This window comes from Miniopterus schreibersii (genome assembly GCF_964146895.1).
Source record: "Miniopterus schreibersii genome assembly, chromosome: 19".
NCBI classification, from domain to species: Eukaryota; Metazoa; Chordata; class Mammalia; order Chiroptera; family Miniopteridae; genus Miniopterus; species Miniopterus schreibersii.
This window is the reverse complement of record NC_138119.1, coordinates 37,220,948-37,244,193: the sequence shown is the minus strand read 5'-3', so window position 1 is coordinate 37,244,193 and position 23,246 is coordinate 37,220,948. Positions and strand designations below refer to the sequence as shown.

Below are 23,246 nucleotides of genomic sequence, written 5' to 3'. Positions count from 1 at the left end.
AGTTCCCTGGGGTACTTATCACTTCTTTTGCTAACGGCGGTTTTAAGATGCATTCTCTTAATTAGGATGCTGTGGAATTTTTCAGATCTCTTCAGATCTGTAAAAACTTACGTTACGCTCAGCGCCACAGCGGTTACTGATTCCCCCGTCGCAGGGCTGAAAGCAGTCCAGGCAGCGTGGGGCGTGTGATGATTTTTCTGCTGGGGTCACTGAATGTCCGATCATGATTAGACATAGTGTTAAATATGAGTTCTTGACAACAAATGGAGGTGCAAATGCTTTATTTAAGTTTAAAACATTACAACCCAGTTCACTTTGTATGTTTGACACTGAGAAAACAACCCTGGGCAAGAGAGAGACATTTCGGTTTCGATGCCACAGACAAGGCGCAAAAACGAACGGGCAGGTGACTCGTGGGAAGCACTTTCCTCAGCCCTCTGTCTGTTTCTCTTTCCTCCCGCAGGCAGTTCTTGGGGGGGGGGGGGGTGTCAGTACCTTCACCCATACGCGGCCTTTCCTCAGAGCACTGTGAGAGAGGCTCGTCTCTGTCCTTCCCAGAGCAGTAGGTCGAGCCCACCAACACACTCGAACCATAGAGAAGTAACCGCTTCACTGCCCCCTCTGTAGCTGGCCCTCTTCATTCCAGCGAAGCTCCCCAAATGCAGGGAGATGGCAGGCAGTTCACTCCGAAGCAGGCCACCCCAAGCCCACAATTCTATCTGTATTTGTACTTTGGCTCAGAAACTGCTCCTCAAGAAGTCTAGAATCTGAGGCATTTTATCAAGGCCTTTCCCCCCACAGCCCTGGGCGAGGCTGATCCTGTCACATCAGCAGTCACAGCGCTCGGTAGGATGCCTGGGTCCACAGCTTCACTCCACCTGCAACATGTCATGGGCCTCGAGTTCAGGACTCCTCTCTCCATGTTCCACTGTGCAGAGGGTCAGCCAGACCCAGTCCCTCTGGAACTGCAGGAACTGGACAGAACCCTAGACAGACAGTCGTTAGGCCTGGCTCTAGGTTTTTAAGTCATTTGATTACAGGCAAATTGCTTAGCCTCTTGGAACCTCCGTTTTATGTTCTTGGAACCTGCCTCTCACAGATCCAGCAAACAGGGCACGTGGAAGTGGTCTGTACTCAGTAACACACCACTGAAAATCATATGAATATCAGAATTAACCTTCATATCACCCCCCGGGCAGCGTGAAAACTCAGGCTGCTGCTGATAGCTGCTCAGGAGTGTCCTTGCTCCATTCGGAGGTTCAAAGGCCCTGACTTGGAGCTTCAGTGATCAGCTTCCAGGAGGTAGGAGGTAGGATCCTGGCAGGAAAAACTAGGCACTTGAAGTCGCTGGACCCCATGTTGGTGAAATTGGATCCCCACATCCTATAAATCACTTTCAAACTCCTGTAAGATGCTGGCAGCGTTGAAACCGGAGTTGGAAGGATGTGCAGGCATGCTCTGTTCGCGCCCACCCTGCGTGGGATCTGCGGGTGGAAGTGGGTGTTGACCAGGCAGGCTTATCATCTGAATACTTCAGAACGTCACTTATTTCTGCCATTTCCCCAATGGTCTCTTTTCTTCCTGTTCACGATCTTCAAGTTTTACTCAGAATGACATCGAGGGAATGAGCAAATTACCTGTAATTCTTGTTGTGAGATCTGAGATTGTCACAACAGATCACTGTTCTGGGGTTGGAAATGCGTAGAAGGAGGCCTGGGGAGTGCTCCGAGCTTTCCTTTCTCTCTGCTCAGTTCTGCCCCAGACCCTGTGTTACAGCCAGACTCTTAGCCCCAAGGGAGTAAGAGACCCCTCACCAGGACATTTGAGGAAAAAGTCTCCAAGCCCAAGGAAGCTTCAGGACCAATGGTTTGGGACACACCAGGGCCACCATCTAGCATAGCATTTCCCAAATGTATCTGATCACAGGAGTCTCCTGAAATGCATGTTCAAGTGCAAATTCTAGCTCTGGACCCCCCTTCCCCCATCGATCTCCAAGGCACGGCCCACAATGCATCAGTCATTTGTATAGTCAGGCAATTTTGGGAAACACGGATCCAGCAGAAAAGACCTATAGGCTCGGAGTCTAGAGACCTAAGTACATGTGACTTCACTAAGGGTAGCAACGGTTACTCCTCTGCAGGTAAAGAAAAGGCCGGATTGCAACAATATCTGTGACTCTAGCCTCTAGCAAAGGCTGCCTGCGGTCTGATCAGACGACCTGTACAAAGCCTTTGAGGCTGTTTAGTGGTATTGACAGCGAGGCAAGTTTTTCAGCATGGAGTGCCTCAGGCTTGAGTGGCAGCCCTCCCTCCCCATCCCCCTGTGCCAGGTGCAGAGGGAGGCTCTGGAGAAGGGAGACGAGGGCCCGTCATCTCTGTGAGACCTTCTCAGTGTCTGAGGGTGGCCAGCAACGCTGGAGGCTGCAGATCAGAGCCCCAGAGCAGCAGAGTTCCCTGAGATGGTGCTTGGGTGGGACAGCTGACATGCACAGCCAGCTCCATGACAAACGTCCCCAGCTTCCTAATGAGTCTATGCATGACCCAGAAAATCAGTTCATCGACCAGGGGACACCTCCTGCCACCTGCATCCACAGCCCCTCCTTCAGCACTGTGACTCACTGTGACTCACGCCTCATCCCACGGCCCCCCCCCCCATCCCAGTTCACCTTTCTTAACATTGGCTTTCAGATCACTGAGCGTATCTTTGAGATGGATGGACAAACACACACAACACTAAATATCAAAATATACCCATTTAAATAAAAAAAAACTTTAATTCTCTGGGTCCGTCATTTATCCATAGCAATATTTCACGATATGCATAAAATCTCCCAATTCTTTCTCGGGCATGTCCTATTCCCTCAGGTCCCAGAAGACAAAGACCACGTCTCACACCAGACTTACGTTGGCCCCAGTGCAACCTGGGGAGGAAGCCAGCATGGGAGGCCCTCCCTATGAGGACACAACTCAGGAGAGAAGAAACGAGGGGCGTGTCCCGAGAAGTGGGGTGCTGATGGCCGCCTCTGCCTTCCCTCGTCCAGCCAGCCTCATCTCCTGTCAACATGCCCAGAAACAGCTGTTTTCTCTCTCGACTGAGGGGTTGAAATCTCAGTGACCTAGGTCACTCCACAAAGGACAGCCTGGTTCCACCCCCAGGTTATTTCATGAGCCTGTTACTGTCTTTGTATTTTTTATTGTCTGTACTTTTGTCGTCTTTGGAATTGCAGGTTTCCAATTTTAATCGTTCTTTCCCACTACTTTCCTCCACCTCCACCCAAATCAGACATGCCCGGCTCAGAAGCAGTGCTGAGGTCTCTGTGGCTGGTGTAGGGGCTCTTTTGTGGCACAAAGCCTGGTACAGGGCACAGGATGAAGGGAGAACTCCTGCAGCCACCCAGTGTTCTCCAAAATTGCCTGAGTTGAAGCCCAAAGCTGTTGACTAAGAAAGGACGTATTTATCATCTTTTCCATCTCAACCGGGGCCTAAATGGACAGGCTAGACCTAGGTTTTCAGAGGCCAAGGACACCAGCACGTCTGAGACTCAGCACCAGTTATGGCTCGTGTCTTTCAGCCCTTGGAAGTGCCAGCACTGAGCTGAACTGTCCTCCTGGTTCCTCTCAGACAGGCCAGAGCCACCACGGAGTCCTTGGTAGGCCAGTTCTCCTCCACCGGCCCTCATCCACTGACCCTCACCCAGCCACTTCACCTCATTGCACATGTACGACTATTTTGGAAATACTGTGAAACAAATGGGTACCAGTGGAATGGTACTCTGAGAATAAGGTCTAGCTCCAGTCACGTGGCCCTGGAGAAGCGCAAGGAGATGCTGAAGAAGGAACTGTCTTCGGAGGTTGTCCAGGGATCCACAGATAGAGGATGGACCAGTGTGGGAGGCGGGGACAGTGAGGCCAAGCACCCTCCAGGGATTGGACCCAACCATGAGTCCCGCCGTAACAGCGTGGAGTGAAAAGCTTTGACGAAAGTCTGTCAAAGAAAGTGGAGACTATGAGACACCTAAAGTCAGGGATTCAGGGCTGAACAGTGAAGCAATAAGAAAACGTTTTTCCTGGAAGAGAAATGACAATTTAAAGAGTGCACCAACGCCTCATGCCTTGAGTAAGAATCAGCAATGCAGGCTGAGCTCAGCTGGGTGGTTCTTCTGTTGGTCTTGGCTGGGCTCCCCCATGTGTCTGCTCAGCTGAGAGCTGACATGCTGTCAGAGAGGGTGACCGGGGAACTGGGAACTGGGCCCTTTCCTCCCATCATGCAGCGGGACAGCCCGGCTCGCTCACCTGGTGGTAACTGCAAGGTTCCCAAGAGCAGCAAGAGAGGACAGTCCCATGCACAAGGATTTTTGTCTCTGCTTGTGTCGCATTTGTTATTGGGCCACCAACCAAATCAAATCATCTGGCCAATGCCAGATTCAAGGGGTAGAGAAACAGACTTCACTTCTGGGTGAGAAGGAAAGAGTGGCCATATTTTGCAATTTACACAAATTACAAAATCCAGAAAAAAATCTAACTTTGGGAGGCAAAGCCCATCACTTAGGCAGTGGTGGCGATGGGAAGTTCTCCTCTGGAAAGCAGCATCGCTCATCTCCCACAGCACCCGGAGTGGCCGCCGGTGGGGCCAAGATGCACGGTCATGTCTTCAGGGTCCTGGAATAGCAGTGCTTCTGGGACAGAAACTACGCATGGTGAATGCCGTACAAAACCCGGGAAGATCACGTGGTGCTCATGGGGGAAATGGCCCACGTTCCAAATAGAATGAGAACATTCATTCTTTCCTGTTAACTGCATTCGTGCATCTCTCCTTTCCCTCCCTCTTCTTTCTCTCTTTTTAAAATATATCTTTATTGACTTCAGAGAGAAAGGGAGAGAGAAACGTCAACGATGAGAAAGTTGTCACTGATCGGCTGCCTCCTGCATGCCCCTGACCGGTGATGGAGCCTGCAACCCAGGCATGTGCCCTGACCGGGAATCGAACCGTGATCTCCTGGATCCTAGGTCGATGCGCAACCGCTGAGCCACCCCCGGCGGGGCCCTCTTCTCTTTCATGTGTGTACTCGAAGCATTCATCCAAGGGCACCTGATGACAACCTAATCGGATCGGAACGGGGAGGGAGACGGCTGTGTGTGGCCCCAGCCTGTGGCACGTCAGGGGCGGGAAGACAGAGCCCTCATGGTCCAGACTCAGCTGTGCGCAGCAGAAAGAGAAAAAGCAGCTTATGTTCTCGGAAGGGACAAAGAAATACCACTCGGACAGCTTCTCACACAGGTATATCCTCTCTTCCGCACTGTCCCGGCCACTCAAGAGCTGCCATTCAGATCAGCAAATTGAAGCCATTTCTGTGACTGTCCAGCAGGTCACTGTCACCGAGCTCACTAGAGGCTTCTGACTTTAGTGTAACAACAGTCACTGACTAGTGACTAGGAGGTGATGGGAATAAAGGTCTATTTAGCCTGGAGCTATCTTCCGCTGCCAGCAGAAGGCCTAATAGCAGTAATACATTCTTCCCTCAGCGCAGAAATGCAGGCTGCAGGCAGAGCCTTTCCGGAGATTAGCAGTCCCGAGCTCACTCCGTCAGACTTGGAAGAGAATCCTGCTTCGGCTGAGGAGACGGGGCGAGAAGCTGCAGGTGTGGGGATGTTCTCACACGCAGACATTTCCATGATGTTTCCCACACGAGTCAGATGGGCCCTGAGGTTTGGAATGCGCCTCGCTCAGGCTGCCCCCATCCCTTGCCAAAGCAAAGATCAGCAAACCTTCCAAGGTGGTGGCCGGAGAAGGTCCTGGGCCTACTGGCTCCTGGATTTGTCTTGTCCCCATCGTCCACTTCAGATTTCTCGCCGTCCAGAGAGATGTCCCCAACAAACATCAAACCACCAGGGACATCCTGGTTGGAAAGTCATTCTGGAGAAGGGCAGAGAGAACCCAACGTGAGACCACACACTGGACAGACCCCACCCGCACCCCAGCACAACAGGTGGGTCTGTGGGCAGAGCCCACAGCCTGGCCCTCGCTCCCTGAAGCCGCCCGCCGCCAGCTGCTCTGCACCCCTCCTCCGGCCACCGCCGCCCGGCCGCGGCCCTGCAGCCTCACCGGCTTCTTGGGGGGCTCCTTCTTCCGCCGCTTCTCCGGGGCGCCCGGGGCGGGCAGGTCGCGGCCGCGGTGGGACGGCGCGCGGCTCAGCTCGCGCTCGCTGTAGGGCGGCAGCGCGTCGTCGGGCGCGTCCCCCTCGCCGCCCGGGGCCGCGCGCGCCCGGCAGGCGGCCTGCGGCGACCAGGCGTAGTAGGCGGCCCCGCGGCGCGCGGGCGTCTCCAGGCTGCCCCCGCGGCCCGGGCGCTCGCAGGCGGCCGGCAGGCTCACCAGCCGGGGCAGCGGGCTGTCCTCGGGCGCCCAGGCGCGCTCGGCGTCGGGCGGCTCGCGCCCGCGGCTCCTGGCCGCGAAGAACCGCTCGGGCGAGTAGCCCTCGGGGGGCCCGTCCCCGAAGAGGCCCCCGCGCGCCCGCGGCTCCGCGCGCTCGAAGCGGCCCCCGGCCCGCGCGTCCAGGCTGCCGTCGGGCCGGCGGGAGCGCGCGCCGTAGGAGTCGGCGAAGGCGGCCAGCTCGTCCATGGACACGGCCGGCACCCCGGGGGCGAAGCTCTTCCGCGACAGCATCTCGGACTTGGAGCGCTGCTGGCTGCGGGACGGGGACAGGGTCAGGTGGCCGGGAACGTGAAGGGCCAGGTCGGCTGGGTCTGCAGACCTGGTCCGTGGCCTGCGCCTCGCCTCCCGGCGGGCCTCCCACGGTGAAGGGGAGGCACCCGCGCCGTCTCGGGTCAGCGCGAAGCCTCACAGTGGAGAGGAGTTGATGAAAACGCTGTGGTCCACAGGGCGGGGCCTCCTGGGCATTACGTGACAGCCACCTGTCTCTGCTCACCCCCTCAAGCCCCCTTGGGCGCTGTGGATCCTTGGTGATAACAGACAGGCCCTGTCCTGCCTCAAACTGACCACCAAGTTTCCTCTTGGGCACAGGCCAGAGGGACCCCTGCACTGGTACGTGGGAGAGAAGGGCACCCTCTGCTGTCCTTCAAGGCAGAGGAGGCGGGTGAGGAAGGTGCTCTTCAGCGGGAAGCAGCCACACAACACTGGCCACAATCTCGGCCTCCCACGCGCGCGGCTGTGTGGCCCTGGGTGAGTCCCCCAGCCTCCCTGGAGCTTTCAGTGTCCCCAAGTTAAAATGGGGACATTAACAGTACCTGCCTTGTAGAGTGAGACAATCAAATGCAACCGTGTAGCGTGTCTGGCATTTCACCTTTCACGTAACAAATGATCAAAAAAGATGGGGCTGGTCAGTGGGGTTTTCTAGAGGCCGTAGGGTCAAGTGGAGAAGGGCAGGGAAGTGTGGACAGATGGGGGTCTAGAGTACCACGTGAGGCCCGCAGTGACTTCTACAGTGTCCTCGCTTAGTAAGTGTGGGAAGGGGTGTTCTCACTGAAAGAGAACGTGGCAGGGTAACCTAGGACGGCGCACAGCGGTGCGACCTGGTAAAACAGCCTGGGATCCACCCTGCCTGCCGCGCCTGCCCCGCGAGCCCGGCCCCAGAGCCGCCCTCCCTGCCCGTTCACCTGAGCCTGAAGCTGTCGCGGTCCTCCCTGTTATACTCCACGGCGGAGGGCCCCCGGCTTGCCCCGCTGCCGCCTCCCATGACACCTGACCAGTAGTCGGCATTGCTCTCCAAGTCCCGGGACACAGGGAACTGCTTGCTTCGCATCTGATGGTAAGACTGGCGGAAACTGCCATCGTCCTCGTGTAGGGAGCTGAGTTCTGAGATGGTGTTGTTATCTGCAGGGACAAAACGAGGCACGACAGAGCTTTCTACCTGCTGGACAGGACGGGAACTCTGGTAAGAGCGAGACCAGGAGCCTCTGGGAACTCCCAGCCCAGGGCCTCAGCCCCGTTCTGTCCAGGGTGGGTGGAGACCTGAACTAGCGGTGTCTGTGCTCTCAGCTCAGCAGGCGCTGGCTCCAGCTCGAAGCTCACTTGCCTACAGAGTGGGAGGCTCCCTCCGTGCTCTGTTCTTGGCCTCGGAAAACAATCATTATTGCTCCACCTAAGGCAGGCTTCCCAGAGCTTGGGCTCTCGCAGCTGTCTCCTCCTAGGACGGCATCATCTTGTTCAGATGTTTGTCTTCTTGCATGATTCTGTGATGATCCAGGCACATCAAGCCAAAAGGGGGAAAGTAAAAGCCCCAGATCACAGTATCTTCCCTGCTGTTGGCTGAGTCCCGAGACGGGGCCTTCAGGGCCAGTGCCACCCCAGGCTGCAGAAGCACCCATGCCAGCCACCTGCAGCTGGGCCCATCCACAGAGCTAGGCATCCACAGGGCCAAGGGGACATGCACATCTTGTGTCTGACCATCTACTCCCTGCTGGAAGCTCATCCAGGAACCTGGAGTATCCTCTCCAAATGGCTCCAAGTCCATTTCCAGGGCTGAGGTAGACCTCTTCCCCCTCAACCTTACCCCGCCCCCCCCAAAGAGTGTTCCTGGTGTATGTGGCCATGGTGGCCTGGACGGCTGTTTGGAGGTGTGGGAAGGAAGGGGACTGGCTGCACTATGGCCTGGGGCCTCAACTTGTGTCTAGCCCCAGCCCCACATTGTGAAAAGGGGGAGGGGACTGGTCACAGCTTTCCCATTTCCTAAGGTGCCTAGGGAGCTATTTGCAACAGCACTTGTGAAAAGTACCAGAATTGCAGTCTGGAAAGAAAAAAAACAAAAAACACACCTATTTATTTATAGAACTTTGAAATGGATTGAATTTCATTTTACTTTAAAAAAAAAAAAGTCTAGTGAATCTATTTGTAATGTAATTTAAGCCATTTGTTTTCTAAAATTCTTTGGTTAGAACTTCAAAAATATTATCAAAATCAACATTTACAACATGTAAGATCACTGCTGAGCACAAGGTAAACCAAGACAGGATGTGGAGGCACAAGGTGGGCCTGGGGGTCCCTCTGCGTCTTTTCCTCTGTGTCCCCAACAGTCCTCACAGGAGCTGAGAACTGCTGCTGGCTCCCACTCAGGCAGGGGAAGGAGGTCCTCCCCCAGGGCACGAACATGCCTCTTCTCCATCTCTCCAGGACACAGGGCCATCCAGGAACGCCATGCAGTTTGGTCATCAGTTGGTTCTGGTCATCAGCTGGTTTTGAATCATAACCTAATTTTAAACCTTTCTTCTAAGGAGAGTGGAGTAGTTAATGTGTATTTTCAAGGAAAATAACCCAGATACTCTTGATGAATAAAATCCAGAACCTTTCCTTTCTCGTGAGCCCAGTGAAGTCATCTCCCGGGAAGCATACAGAAGAGAACCTTAAAATGCACCAAGTGTGAGGACTGTCAGTAGTCACGTGTGACTATTAAAAAATCACATTGTTGGCTCAGAGCTGTCCTCAGACTTCAGGGAACAATGGAGGTTTCTTGTATCTCCAGGTAGTGAGGCTATTTCCCCAGTCACCTGGTGGGTTGTCCAGGTTGCATGTTCTAATTTCTGTCCCACTGAACAGTGACCCTCCTCCACTGGGCAGGTACCTAATACTGTAACTCGAGGACAGGACAGGCAAACGCTTTCTGTAAAGGGCCACACAGTAAATACTTTAGGATTTGCAAGCCATACTGTCACAACTATTCAGCTCTGCCATTGCAGCATGAACGGAGTCCTAGACAATATACGTGAATTGGCGTGGCTGTGCTCTAATAAAATTTACTTACCAAAACAGGAGGCGGGACATGGGTGCCCTGGGAGCTGTAGTTTGCTGACCCCTGCACTGGGATTTCAGACTAAAAGCATCCCAAGGGCAACTCCCCATTATAAGGGGCAAGGTCAGCAAGGGTCATATGGCTGGTGGACCCTGAACACCCAATGCTTGTGTAATGGATCCCTCCCTGTTGCAACCTGGAACCATGAGGTCCACTCTGTGAGATCTTCAAGACGGTGCCACTTCCCTGATCCACCCCAGGGTTACTTTGCTCTCAGGAATAGAGCCACTCCAAGCCCGGGGAACTATATTCCTGCCTCATCTCTCTGTGCCTTTATCGTAACGTCAACTGGCAGGTTCCAGGGGATTGGGTTCCGGCCCTGGCATCGGCGCCAAGTCCCAGCACTGGTGACTTCCTTCCACCTCCCTTCCCTCCTCTGTAAAACGAGGGAGGGAGATTCAGCAACCTCAGTCTCTTCCAGCCCCAACACCCTGAAGTCCTATGAGCTAGAAGGCTGTGCTCTCTGAGCAGCACATGCCATGGCAGCCACAGAGCCACCTAGTCTGCTCACAAGTTCTCCTCCCACAGGATGGGAGTCAGGGGTGCTGGGTTCTAGTCTGATTCTGTCACTTCAACCCTCGGGCTTCTGTGTCCGTATCTTTACACTGCAAGGTGGATCCAGGCCATCTCCAGGGTCCCCTTGGGCACTAATATTCCATGACCTTGTGAGCTGCCAGACCCTGAGGACCATTTTCATCCAGGTAGCCAGGAGACACCACCTAAACCAGTTTAACTTTTCTCCGAGCTGTGAGATTCACAGGGCTCTCCCGTAGGCCCCTTCTTGATCACGAACAGTCTCCCTGTCCCCTTCCAGGGATCCATGACAACACGGTTACAACTAGCTCGTCAAGTGCGGTGACATCTGCATCCCTGACATTCCAATCTGGAGCCGGTCTGTTTATAGCCCAGGCGGTGGGAGGACCCGCGACAACTGCAGCTCAGATGGGATGAATTTAGCACCTCGGGCCGGGAGGAACCTGTCGTCCTTCGACTGCACAAAGCTCCCGTGGGCTGCGTTCAGGGTGGCCCCAACAGTCCCATCACGCCCCTCGCTGGTTCCAGGATGAGGGGGGTTCAAGGACAGGAGTGTGGTGCCCTCGCTGGCCCGCCTGCCGGCGCCGCCTCTCCCCACGGCTGCTCGTTTGAAGCCCACCCCAGAGAGTCGGCTGTGTCAGTGGCAAAGTCTCCAAGGGCCAGGGATGAGTGAAGTCGAGGGCCCTGCCCCCTACAGACTCAGTAATTAAAAAGTTCCTTGACAAGCCGGGCAGCCTCCGGGCTTGCCTATCAGTCTCTGCTGCGGGCATCTCAGAGGAACGGAGGCCTCTTTTTTACCAAATGCAGTTGGCACAGTTCCTTTGCACTCACAGGGCCCCCACACAGCCAGTGCCCAGCTGGACCTATCATGTTGGAATAACTGCAACCTAAGCTTCCACATGTGAGTCATCCAGAATATACTTTAAAGGAGGCACTGGGGAAAGGCTGTTTTAGTAAGACATTTCCAACCCCAGGAATGCTGGCCCCAGCAACACTGACTGCCCCACGGACACACCCAACACAAACCCCACAGGACCCGTGCGCTCTGTTCACGCCAGGAGCCCGTGTCCCTCCCTCCTGCATACTTGAAACTGCTTGCTTCAGGGTGGTGTTACCAGCACCCCTGCTAGTGCTGACCCTGAAGGTCAAAAGCTGCCAAGTTCAGTGACCACCCCAGGGCCCCTTTAGCTGTGAATTCCTGCACAAGGCACAGATCACACAAAACACGGGCTCACAGCGGCCTCTCAGCCTTCGGGCTGGATCGAACTGGGCCAGCTCCTTCTCGACGTAGTACAGGACCTTCATGGAGTCCCGCTCCTTGTCCGCTTGGATCCGGTAACCTTTGCGAACTGTTGAGAAAAAGACAAGGTGAGCTGAAAACCAGGAGGCCAGGCCGCCGTGTCTTACCAGCAGCTCTCTCTGAACCTGCTCGGACCAGTCATCTGTATGTAAACGCCTGAGGTCCTTTCTCACAAGGTGCCCCGGGGCGGGGGACCAGCAGGTCAATGACAGAACCCTATTACCGGGCATTTCCAGTCACTGTTACCCTTCCTGTCTCCCCACCTCCGATAGCTCCCCTTGGGGCTCATCTTCTCAAAGCTCAGGACTCTGTTACTTAAATACTCACCCTAGGAACAGACCACTTTCTAGATTGAGGACACAGACCGCTCTAAGTCTGAGGCTCACACCTTCCCTTGGTGGGGGTACCTGTGACTTTAAAACGGACACCTCAACATGAGGGACCTTGACAAGGGGGCCTGGCCGCCTCAGGTTGCCTGGGGGACGGTGCAAATCCCATAGCTGGGTGGTGCGTCGAGCTGATACGAGATTACAGGCTACATGCACATCAGTCCGACAGAGGATGCACAGGACATGGTGACCATTGTCATGTTTCCTTTATGGACAGGGAACACTGTAGACATGAGCAATCCAACCTGCTGCTGGCTGTGTGGTTACAAGCAGGTATTAGTTTCAGGGCTTAATGACAGACAGAATTAAAGCAGCAGCAGACACTCCTGTCCCTCACATTCCTATCACTCGTATTGTCAGGGCCAAAGGCTGCTGGCGGCCCGCCGCATCCCTTCAGCATCAGTCTAGCCCAGGGCCAGCCCCGGGGAGGTCTAATCGTCACAGAGGACAGAGCAAGGGCAAAAGAAAGGAACAAAGGAGGGGGGAACAGCACTCATGGCAACAGACACGACGGGCAGAGCATGCGCCGGGCGCTCGCCAAGCCCCTGGCATGGCCATCGCTCCTCACGGCGGCCGAAGGAGGTGGTTCTCAGCCACAGCGGATGGTGGAGAAAACTGGCTCAGAGGGCTTCCCAGCTCGCTCGGATCCCCGGCAGCGCCAGGGCAGGGACCGTGCCGTGTGACTGGTCCACCCCAACTGGCCATCTTGCCTGTCCTGGCGTCTAGGATCACAGCAGGAAGGAGACGGGACAGGAAAGAGCCCAGAGTAGGCAGTGCCCGCGGGTGGCGAGGGCACTGTGCTCTGGGGCACGGTCCTGTCTTTCAGCCCCTCAGGACTAGACCATGAGACGGAAGCAGGTGGCCCACCTCCAGCATCCCGGTCCCGCAGCGAGGCGGGCGCATAAAGCAGCCACGCCAGCACGTGCCTCCGGCTCTCTGGCCGTGTTCCCTGGCCGTGCGCGTGGGAGACTAAAGTGTACTATTCCGCAGCCCCAGGCACAGCCCTGGCCCTGCGGAGGCCACACGCCCCTGGCAGGGGGGCTGGCGCCATGTGAGAGTGTGCTGGGCAGTCCTCGCTCACCTCCAATGTGGCGTTAAAAAAGCAACGAACCCCAGCACAGGCTACTTAGCGGCTCCTTCTCCTGGAGGTTAGATCCATCATCTTTTCGCAGAAGCAATTATTAGCGGAAAGATTTTACGTATCAGGCTGCACAGGCTCCCGTCTCTGCAGAGGCGTTTGCAGAGTAGTACAGACAGTTCAATTAAAACGCAATTATCCCACCAGGCTGCTCTGTCTGTTCTGAGGCAGTTACATCTGATGGGGAGACACAGGGCCGGGAGGTGGGGAGCTGGGCCCTGTGGACATCCACTGGTTTATCGAGGGACCTCAAATAAACGGTGACCTCTCTGGGACTCAGTTTCCATGTCTGCAGAAGGCAACTAATACTTCCCACCCTTTAAATAATCTCTTAAAGAAGAGAAGATATAGCCTGGCCGGGTGTGGCTCAGCGGTTGAGCGTTGACCTAGGATCCAGGCGATCGGGGTTCGATTCCCGGTCAGGGCACATGCCCAGTTGTGGGCTTGATCAGTGACTCTCTCATCATTGATGTTTCTGTCTCTCTCTTTCCCTCTCCTTTCCTATCTCTGAAATCAATAAAGGTATATTTAAAAAAAAAAAAAAGATATAAAAGACCAAAATCTGAGGAACCGGGCAAGTTCTCTAGTTATTAGGGGCAGCTCAAATGTCATCACTTCTAAAAGACTCTGATTCTCGTTGCTAGAGAAGTTCTAGCTCTTCTCTGTCGCACTCCTAACTTACAAATGATTTAGTTTGAACTTTCATCACAGCCCTTCATATATTCTAGTGTGTTTCAAGTTATTTGTAGAAGTGGGTAATCTTCCCAAAGATTCTGGAGGGACAGGAATCCTTATCACTCTGCGTAAAAAACACACAACCCTAACACATAGTAGGCACTTAATAAGTGTTTGTTGAGCTCAATAGCTGCCAGCTTGGGATGGAGTGGGGTTCATGGTTTCTTTAGAAGTATTTTCAGTAGAATTTCCCTCTCTAGACTGTCAATCTCCTGAGGACAGGACCAGTTCTCTGTTTATCTCTCATCCCCAGCACCTAGCACAGTGCCTGGCACACTGCAGACATTCAGAACATGTGTGTTTGAATGAATGAGTGAATGAATGAATGAATGGGAAGGAAATCAGGAACAGAAGCTATATTACAAGGGATTACAGATTAAGGCAGGAAAGGCCATGCAGGTGGTTTGCTGGAGAATTTTGACCAGGAAGGAGAAGGCTTGAATGGTAGCTTGAGGGAGCAGCAAGGTTTAGGTAAGTTTTTATTATTATTGATGATTTCCTAAGTAAAGAAAATAAGAATGTTTGTAGGCACTAGGGAAGGGAACTACTCTACCTGTGGCTGTGGCTTTATCTGGGTGTTCTTAATTCGCGAAGCACCGTTATGGTCAACCTTCAGTAATAAATCCTGAGATGGGGGTGTTGTTCTGTGGAACAATGTCTATGTGCTGCCCCTGGCACGAGAGACGGCTACCACCCAGAGAAACAGCTGGAAGCCTCTCCCTTAGCTGCAACTTGGGCTGGAGCTCAGATTGTTTTGTGTCATTATGACGCAGATTTGATACGTATGCCAGGTTCTCAGGTCCCTGAAACGTTACACTAGCCATTCCCAGCTCCAACGAAGCCGCAGTTTTGCCTTTCGATCCTGGCTGTGTAAAGACTCCCTGCACTGGATACTTTCAGCTTTGACCTCCCAGTCCCACAGGCCCAGGACTTCAGAAATCTAAATCCCTCTCATTTGTCAAAAAGGACAGAGGCAAAGTATTGATCTTGAGACTTTAGAGGCATCATGCATTTGGTCCCAGTAGCTGAAAAGCTAGGCAATTCTCCCTCGAGAGGTGCTGGGTTTTTTCATCGCATGCTCTCAATTCCATCGCATGGGCACTGTAACCGATTCTCTCATGCCGGTCGGAGCTGGCCGTGTCCCCAACATGCTCAGGAGAATAAAGCACCGCAAGGCCTTTCCTGACCATCTAAGCGGGTGGGACCTTTCTCTGAGGCGGCACGAGAGAACAGCCTATCCAATGCTGCAGTAGTTCCATTTATTAGGCCCCCAGCCACTCTGCTAGACCACATGTACCTTGAGGGGAAATTTATAAGCATGTATGAAAATTTTCTTTTAATCTGAAAAATAAATAGAATGGTATCTGGTTGATTTTTGTCTGTACTTTGTCTGAAGATCAGAGAACTCTGATAGGTGGTGATATTTTAATAAGAAAGGTCCTAGACCAAAGTCCAGCATTTTTTTGGAAAATGACTTTTTTTCTCCATGATGTTTCAGTTTAGGGTGGATGGATGATTTTTCTCTTTTCAAGTTCAGACCGCTCCACGTCCTTTGGTTGGTGTGGCTTCCTACGTCAGCTTCTCTAATTTATTAGCCTTGCCGACTTTGCTTTCACCAGAGAGGAAATATTAGGATGTTCATTTTCATGCCACACTCTAATTTTTAAAAATTCTTATTTGAGCTAATACTTTTGACTCCATTAAGGCTCAACTATTTTTCAGTTAATTTCCCCATTGCAGCCAAATGAAACTTATCGAACTTGCACATGACGTCCCTAAGGCAGGTACCCATGGCTATAGCCTTCTCTGAGTCCTGGCACAGCAAGCTAAGCGAGGCTGTTTGTGGGTGACGGAACAGCTGCCAGGTTCCACCCCCGGGGGACAGCAGCGCAGCTGTGGGGGAAGTGATGCTAGAATTTGCATGCTCCCTGTATGCATACAGTAGGCATATATATAGACACATCCTTATTAGTTTTCAAAATGACATTTCCAAACCCTACCTGCCTACTCAGTTCTTTTGTGAGAAGGCTGAGTGAGGGCCAGGGGGATGTGATGAATGGGTCAGAGCCAGGAAGAGTGGATGCGGAAAGCGCCGGAGATTATTCCATTCATCCAGGCGGGAGGTGGCGGCACTGGAGGCGGGGAGTGAGGGAGGGGCGAGAGGAGGGTGAGGTCCCCGCTTCTGGTTGGGGCTGGTGGGTGGGCAGTGGTGCCAGCCACTGAAATAAGAAGGGGCGAGTTGAAGCTGACAAACAGCAGATTAATTCCGCTTTCGGGGGGGGGGGGCTGAGTTTGAAATGCAGGGTAGAGACTGCGAGGCGGGTGGACGTGGGGGACCGAGGGTCAGAGGAGAGGGCAGAGTCGTCGGCATACACAATGGCCAGAGCCTGGGAGCAGGTACGACTTCCCAGGGAGGGGACACGGTCAAAACAGGGGCACCAACCTCTGGGCGCGCAGAGGAGCAGGTGGCGCAAGAGGCAGGAGATACCAGAGCGCAGCGCAGCGCGGGGAGGCAGGGCAAAGGGCCGCGGCGGGTGGGGGACTCGAGGGGCAGGCTGAGGGTCCGTGGGCGCAGCGAGGAGGCGAGCCCGGCACGCGCCCGTCTGCAGCCACGGCGGGAGCAGACGCGGTCTGGGGAGCTGACGCGAGCCCACGTGAACCGTGCAAGTCTTGCAGGGCGTTTGGCGGTGGAGAGGGAAGGGAGGTGGGGACGTACCCGCAGCGGCCTAGAGGGTTTTGCAGATTATCGTGTTCTGAAGGCTGACAGGAAAGAGTCCCTAAAGGAAGGCTGGAGATGTGGGGTGGGAACGGGGTACAGTGGGGATATCCAAGAAAGAGAGAGCTCAGAGGGTGGATCCGGAGCCTGGGAAGTGGTGGGCGTCTTCCAGTGTGAGAGGTCCCAGCCAGCCTCGACGACGAACGGGAGCGGGAACCGCTGCCTCTCAGCCCCCCACTCGGTAACCCACTGGCTGTACTATGCACAGCTCGTCCAAGATGCCTTTCCAGCCACCCAGGGTTCCAAAGAGAGTTGTGTACAAATGGAATCTGAAAAATTACTGTTGCTAGGTGACTACCCCAAAATTGAGGTAGCATATAAATATAGGCTAAATGTGCAGCATTTCTTCACGTTTCTAACATGCTTTAGAGAATAATCCACATGGAACGTTGGCGCCATCAGTCATTCTGGCCATGGGACCATGAGGACAGAGGTGTGCTCGGCGGGATGAGCACACGGGCTGCCTGGGGTTGACACTGGTTGTGTGACGGCCCCTTTTCCTTGCTAACAGAGCCCTGATTTTGTTCATTTCCAAGGTCAATAGGTGTTTTGGCCTAAAGATGAGTCTCGACTAGTCCACGCCAATCTGGTTTAGGAAGGGACACGGGGCACAATTCTTGAGAATAAGACTGTGAGACGTCTGCGAGAAGGAGGGGGGCTTCTGGCCAAGTCCCCTCACTCCTGAGAAAAGCAGCATATGGAAGAAGCGTATGTTTCCTGCCTCTGGATGCATGCAGTCCCTGCACTGTGGCAGGCGCTGCGGGAGAACCAGGGAGTGCTCGGGAGGAGCGCGCAAGAATGGGGTCCTTTAGTGATCTCCCCCGAACTGCTCCATTAGCCAACCCCAGGGCCACCTCACCCTGGGTTTCTTGCTGTGTGAAATAATACATTTTCCTATTTCCAGGCCTCTTCCAGTTACATTCGTTAGTAAGGCAGGATGGGCCAAAATGACAGAAGTGCAACAAAGAGGAGCTGGGAAAACACTGGAAACAGGAGAGAGGAAGGACCTGCCATTCTAGAAATATGAATAATTTCATCCTGAGGCTCCTGAACTGCAGTGTGGGGGGAGAGGGAGGGTTCTGGTGGGAAGGCGGGAGAGAGACTGGAGAAAAGCTCCATGAATGGCTAACCCTGGTCCTGGCCCTGGCCCTGGCCCTGGCCCTGGCCCATTCCATCCCCAGGACCCAGCTGCACTCTCTCCCCCATTCCCTGTGTGTCCTTGATCGTTGACTTCTACTTCTCAGTCTGTGACTCATTTCCGGTCTCAGCAGGATTCTATGGATAATTCCAGGGAAAGGAAAAGCAGATACGATGACTCACTGGGGACCCGCTCCCTCCACGGTCAGTCAGCACTGATGGCTCACTAAGTGGGCGAGGTCCTCAGCCCACTTCCCCCTGAAGGCGGCCAGATGCTTCCAGGGCAGAAGTGTCTGCTCTCCCCTCCCTAGTGGCTCATCCACGTCTCGTCTTGGGATTTATAAATCACCCCCCAAGTCTCCTGCACACACAGCTCCAACCCTACCGCTCCGTAACCCTGGTCTGACGCCTCCAGGAAAGCACCACCTCAACACCCCCTGCCTTCCACCCGGCCCAGCCTGTACCGCAGTTCATCACCTAAGTGCAGCTGATCTCCTCTAGGTAGGTCTCCTCGCCAAGAGTCCACTTCTGTCCGTGGTATGCACCACTGGACACCGAGGTGCCTCTTGAATGTTCCCTCGTTCCCTCAAGTCTGATCATTTCCTCTCTCCAAGCATCTAACTGCCCACTCTTTTCAGCTCCCATCGTCTCCATCCAGATGCTCCATGTCCCCCCGAACAACTTCAGTCACATCTCAGCCCCGGGGGTCTGACTCCACTCTCCCACACCTACCATTTGCCCTGAGAGCATGTCACCTCTCCGCTCAGGAGTCTGCCTGTCATGACTCTCATCAAGCCCCAGCTCTCCTGGGGGGAGGGGTTCAAGGCTCCACAATATTAGGGAGTCAGACCAGTAAGCTGGACACCATCAAACACACACAGCATGTTCTCCCAGCTCTGGCTTCCACCCTCCTGCCTCCTGAGGGTGCACAGTGACACCCCCCCTCCCCGCTCTGCTCTCCCAATCCTCTTATTCCTCCAGGCCCAGCTCAGGGCTCACCTCTTCTGAAGACTTGGCAGCCACTCCAGCTCTCTCTGCTTTACTCTCCCAGTCCCACACTCTTTAGCATCTAATTGCCTTCATAAAGGTCCATCCTTCTGCCCCGGCTGGACCATACTGCCTGGGCACACCCATGTCCTACACTTCTTGGTGCTCCTCACAGTACCAGCTAGCCCTGAGCACTAGGTAGGGATGAGAAAACTATTTCCTGACCTCTGGAGTGGAGATAACCATCTTCCAAAGAAGCATCCCCGAGCTAACGGTTATCATCAGCTAGTAGCCAGTGTGGAAGCCGGGGGGGGGGGGGCGCGGGGCAGGGCAGTCTGGAACCACATTTACCACTGCGGCTTCCTCCAGTGGAGTCGCTTGGAGCCAGGGGAGGTGGGTGCGGCTTGTCCATCAGCATGCCCGATGAGGGGGCGCCTCTCAGGGGGACAGAGGGGATGGAGTAGGGGCCAGGGACACAGGACACAGAGGGAGGGTACCCGGCCTTGGCTGCTTTCCCTGCTTCATACACTGTGGAGGGAGAGGAAGAGTGAGAGATTATATGGCCCCACCCTCCACAGCCCTCGCGCCACATGTCCCCGAGGATGCGCTTCAGGGAGCTCCTGGGTGTGTGCCTGTGTACGCGCGTGTGCCTCTGTGTGTGCCCATGTGCGCCCGTACGTGTGCTTATCACATGTATGCATGCTGTGTGTGCCTGTGCATGTGTGCCCATGTGTGCACCTATGTGTGTGCACCCATGTGTGCCTGTGTGTGCACCTGAGTGTGTGCCCATGTGTGCCTGTGCATGTGCTTATCGTGTGCATGCATGCTGTGTGCCCATGCGTTCCTGTGTGTGTGCACCTATGTGTGTGTGCCCATGTGTGCCTGTGTGTGCACCTATGCATGTGCGCCCATGTGTGCCTGTGCATGCGCTTATCGTGTGCATGCATGCTGTGTGTGTGCATGTGTGCCCATGTGTGCATGTGTGTGTGGTTATGTGTGTGTGTGCCCATGTGTGCCTGTGCATGTGCTTATCGTGTGCATGCATGCTGTGCGTGTGCATGTGTGCCCATGTGGGCATGTGTGTGTGGTTATGTGTGTGTGTACACACAGCTTGCGCACCTGTGTTCTCCTACGCCTAAATTACTGCACCGGAACCACTCTCCCCACTCCCTTAGACTCCTCCAGCTCCGTCAGAAGACGACATCATGAATTACAGTGTTTAGTACCTGGCAACTGAGTAATTAAGTGGCGCTGGGAGCTGTCACACAGCCTATCCAGTGACAGCAGCAGCCCACCCTTAACAACACAGTCTGTAGGCGGCCCAGCCACAGGGCTGCCCAGGGCTGCTTCCAGGGGCGCCTGGGATGCTTCTAGAGGCAAAGCAAGCAATGGGCTCGCACGTGGCCCTGCGCGTGAGCCCAGAAGCAGGGCAGGTAACCTGGCCTCTCCGGGAAAGTGCTTTATTCCTGAGGGTCCTAAACATACTCGCTGTGTCTCTCTCCTTCGAGATGTGGTTTATGGAGGGGTTCCAAACTTAATGCCTCCCTGGGCTTGGCCAGGAAGGCGAACCTGTCAGTCCTCACGGGAGAACCAGTTCCTCTAGAGCCCTTCTGTGGCGGGAGTCAATAAGCCCAGGCTGTGGTCCGCACACTCCGCTACCCAGAGGAGCTCTCGCGGCCAGAGGCCTGCCCGGGTCTGAATGCCGGGAGAGGACAGGAGCCTCGCCCACGCCCTCACCCTCCTGAACCGGCCCTTCCTGTCATCGAGCGCCGACGAGGACTCCAAATGCCGGGACAGGTGCGGACAAGCAGCATGGAGGGCGGATGGAGGCGAGATGGCAAACAAGGAGGGTGAGCTCTGGACGCAGGGCCCGGGGGGTCTGCCATGAGCAACATCTGGGCGGAAGGAAAGGAGGCAGAGAAGGACCTGGGGCACAGGCCGTCCGCGGGGTCACAGACAACTCTCCAGCTGCCCACTGGGCCCTCTACTCACAGGCCCGAGGGCAGCAGCAGGAGTCCGGGCAGCAGGGGCAGCGGACGTAGCAGCAGCAGCTGTGTGGGCAGCACTGGCACCAGCAGATGCCCACCAGGACGAAGAACAGGAAGGCTCCCAGGATCACCAGGCCGACAAACACCCACTCTGGAAGACGCGCAGAGAAGCCTGCGTCAGGGCCCTCCTCCGTGTCCCCCGGCGGGGAGCGGGAGCAGGCGGGACCCGGCGCCTTGCAACTGAGCCCAGGCCCCCAAACTCGGCAGGAGCTGGGACAGCGAGAAGAGCAGACGCCCCCGGGGCTGGGGCGCTGAGGACAGGACGGTCACCAGGGTCCCACCGAGTGCCAGGACCAGCACAAGCCGCGGGGCGGAGTTTCAGCGCCGCCCTGGGGAACAGGCTTCCCATGTTGGTTGTGGTGTCAGGACAAGCGTGGGGCAAGAGCAGAAAGACTCACGCCTGGGGCAGGGGATTTGGTTTGCTGAGCTATCAAGGGGTGGGTTCTGTGATTACGTATCTTGGGGAGTCAAGTTAGTCTTGCTGCTAAAAGTGTAAGTCCTGAGAAAAACTTCTCCATGTCCGCCTGGTCTGAATCAGAACATGTTATATGGTCTGGGTCCACAGGTATTAATCCATTTCCCTGCCCATTGCCCCGGAACACCTTTCCTGAACCCAGCACAGGGCTTCTACCTGTCCAACAAACCATGACTAGAGAGGAGACAGAGCCTCAGATACAGCAGACACTGTCCCCCCCTCTCACTTCTGAGACTTGCTATAGGGCCCAGCTTCCCACTGGAGGCCTGGGAGACAGGGGGGAGCTGTGATTTCCCTTAAAAGCTAAAAGATTAAAGTAATTCATTTTGATTGAAGGTCATCTACCAAAAACCCCTTTACAGTGAACTTTAAGTATGCTTTTCCCCTTAAATTTTGGTTATTAAATATTCCTTCGGTTAAATGGACATTCAGGTGGAACTTGAAAATATGGCATGTTCATCATGTAAAAGCCTTTGTGATGATGGTAAAGGTATTTGACCTTTGCTTAGAACATAACTTCCTCAGAGAGACAACTTGCTTCCTGAACGGCCCTCCTCGCTCATCCACCGGAAATACGTTCAAATGAACCATTTCGGAGAAGAGATGAGAAGCGCTGTGGCCAGTGTGGTCTGGAGGGCATCCCTGCTGAGGACGGGAGACGGCCGAGGGCTTTGGCCTGGGCTCTAGGAATAACATCACATCACGTGCCGAGACAGCCATGACCCTGGGGACTCGGTGAGGTGCGTGGCGTGACGGTGGCTACAGTGAGGGTCAGGCGGTCCAGGAGAAAAGGCTGCCGGGTGACCTTGCAGAACAATGTTATCCGTGAAAGGATTCTTTGCAGTCAAAGGGAGGGTAAGTCAGGCATCCAGGGCGAGATATGAAAAATACAGTAACTCTTTCTTGGAAGCGGGGCACATAACATCTAATTTGGGGAAGGGATGCAATGGAACATTGTTTCTTTCGTGTACAAGCTGACGCAATTCTGGATAAGGGGGATCACAAAGCACAGCTCTGTCCTTGGCATCATCATCAGTGAGAAGAATGTCTACTTTTGGGTTTGGTCAGCTGATGGGAAAGGGCCAGGGGAATTCACGGGTGAACAGTGAGTGAAGTTCAACTGGGGAGACTCTGGATGTTTCTTAAACCTTGACCCAAGTCAAAACCAGTGGCCAGAAATATTTAGTATCTCTCTGTTGCTCTTAACTATTAGGCAGCTCTTCAGCCTTGGGCAGAAACCCTCCAAAGCAAGACGGAAGCCTTTCCTATGTCCGAGTCTGGACACTCCCTCCCCGGGCCCGTTCCTGTCTCCGCCCGAGCCTTCCTCCTTTATGGGCCACAGGGCCGCACCAAACTGATGCTGCCTCGTCTGGGCTGCCGCAGTCAACTGAAGCTACATAAGAGGACAGGAGTGCATTTAGGACCGCTGTCCTTGACTCACGGTCCAGAACCCCAGGACTTAGGGGCCTCGGAAGGCCCTGGAGTTGAATACATAGCAGAGCAGGTGCACAGAAGTGTGCTCTTCAAGGGAGAAGGGGTGCTAGCATTCATTACGTTTGAAAAGAGTTTTGATACAGTTATAAAAGGCCAGAGTGACATGGCTGCACACTCATGAATGGGTAAACATATAACAGGGCAAAAGGAACGCAGAAAAGTCATGATCCGTCAAGGACACTTATAGCTATTTGGGTGCGGCTAGGACACGGACAAGATGGGCATGGAGATAGCCAAAGAGCCCACAAGCCTGGCACGGAAGGACTGGGTCTCCATCTCAGCCCATTTTTACTAATCATTTTTCTTTTAGCATCTAATAATAGAAGAAATACAACTTAAAGGCTCTCCCAGTGGGCTTATTAGTTCATCCCGGAAAAGACCACAGACATGTACAGACAAATATTCTAATAAATTAAAGGAGCAATTAGTGACAC

The 23,246-nt window shown here is 54.4% G+C and overlaps 1 protein-coding gene across 1 annotated transcript in view; it reads right to left on the bottom strand.

The window, feature by feature from the left end:
- Positions 1 to 271: 271 nt before the first annotated feature.
- ILDR2 (immunoglobulin like domain containing receptor 2) overlaps positions 272 to 23,246 on the bottom strand; it is a 55,181-nt gene continuing 32,206 nt past the window's right edge. The window contains exons 5-10 of the mRNA XM_081120704.1: positions 20,788 to 20,934; positions 19,147 to 19,323; positions 11,569 to 11,682; positions 7,611 to 7,827; positions 6,103 to 6,682; positions 272 to 5,913 (exon numbers count right to left, since the gene is read on the bottom strand). Of these exons, the coding sequence (XP_080976830.1) occupies positions 5,878 to 5,913; positions 6,103 to 6,682; positions 7,611 to 7,827; positions 11,569 to 11,682; positions 19,147 to 19,323; positions 20,788 to 20,934 (1,271 nt within the window). The 3' untranslated portion in view covers positions 272 to 5,877. The remainder of the gene's footprint in view (positions 5,914 to 6,102; positions 6,683 to 7,610; positions 7,828 to 11,568; positions 11,683 to 19,146; positions 19,324 to 20,787; positions 20,935 to 23,246) is intronic.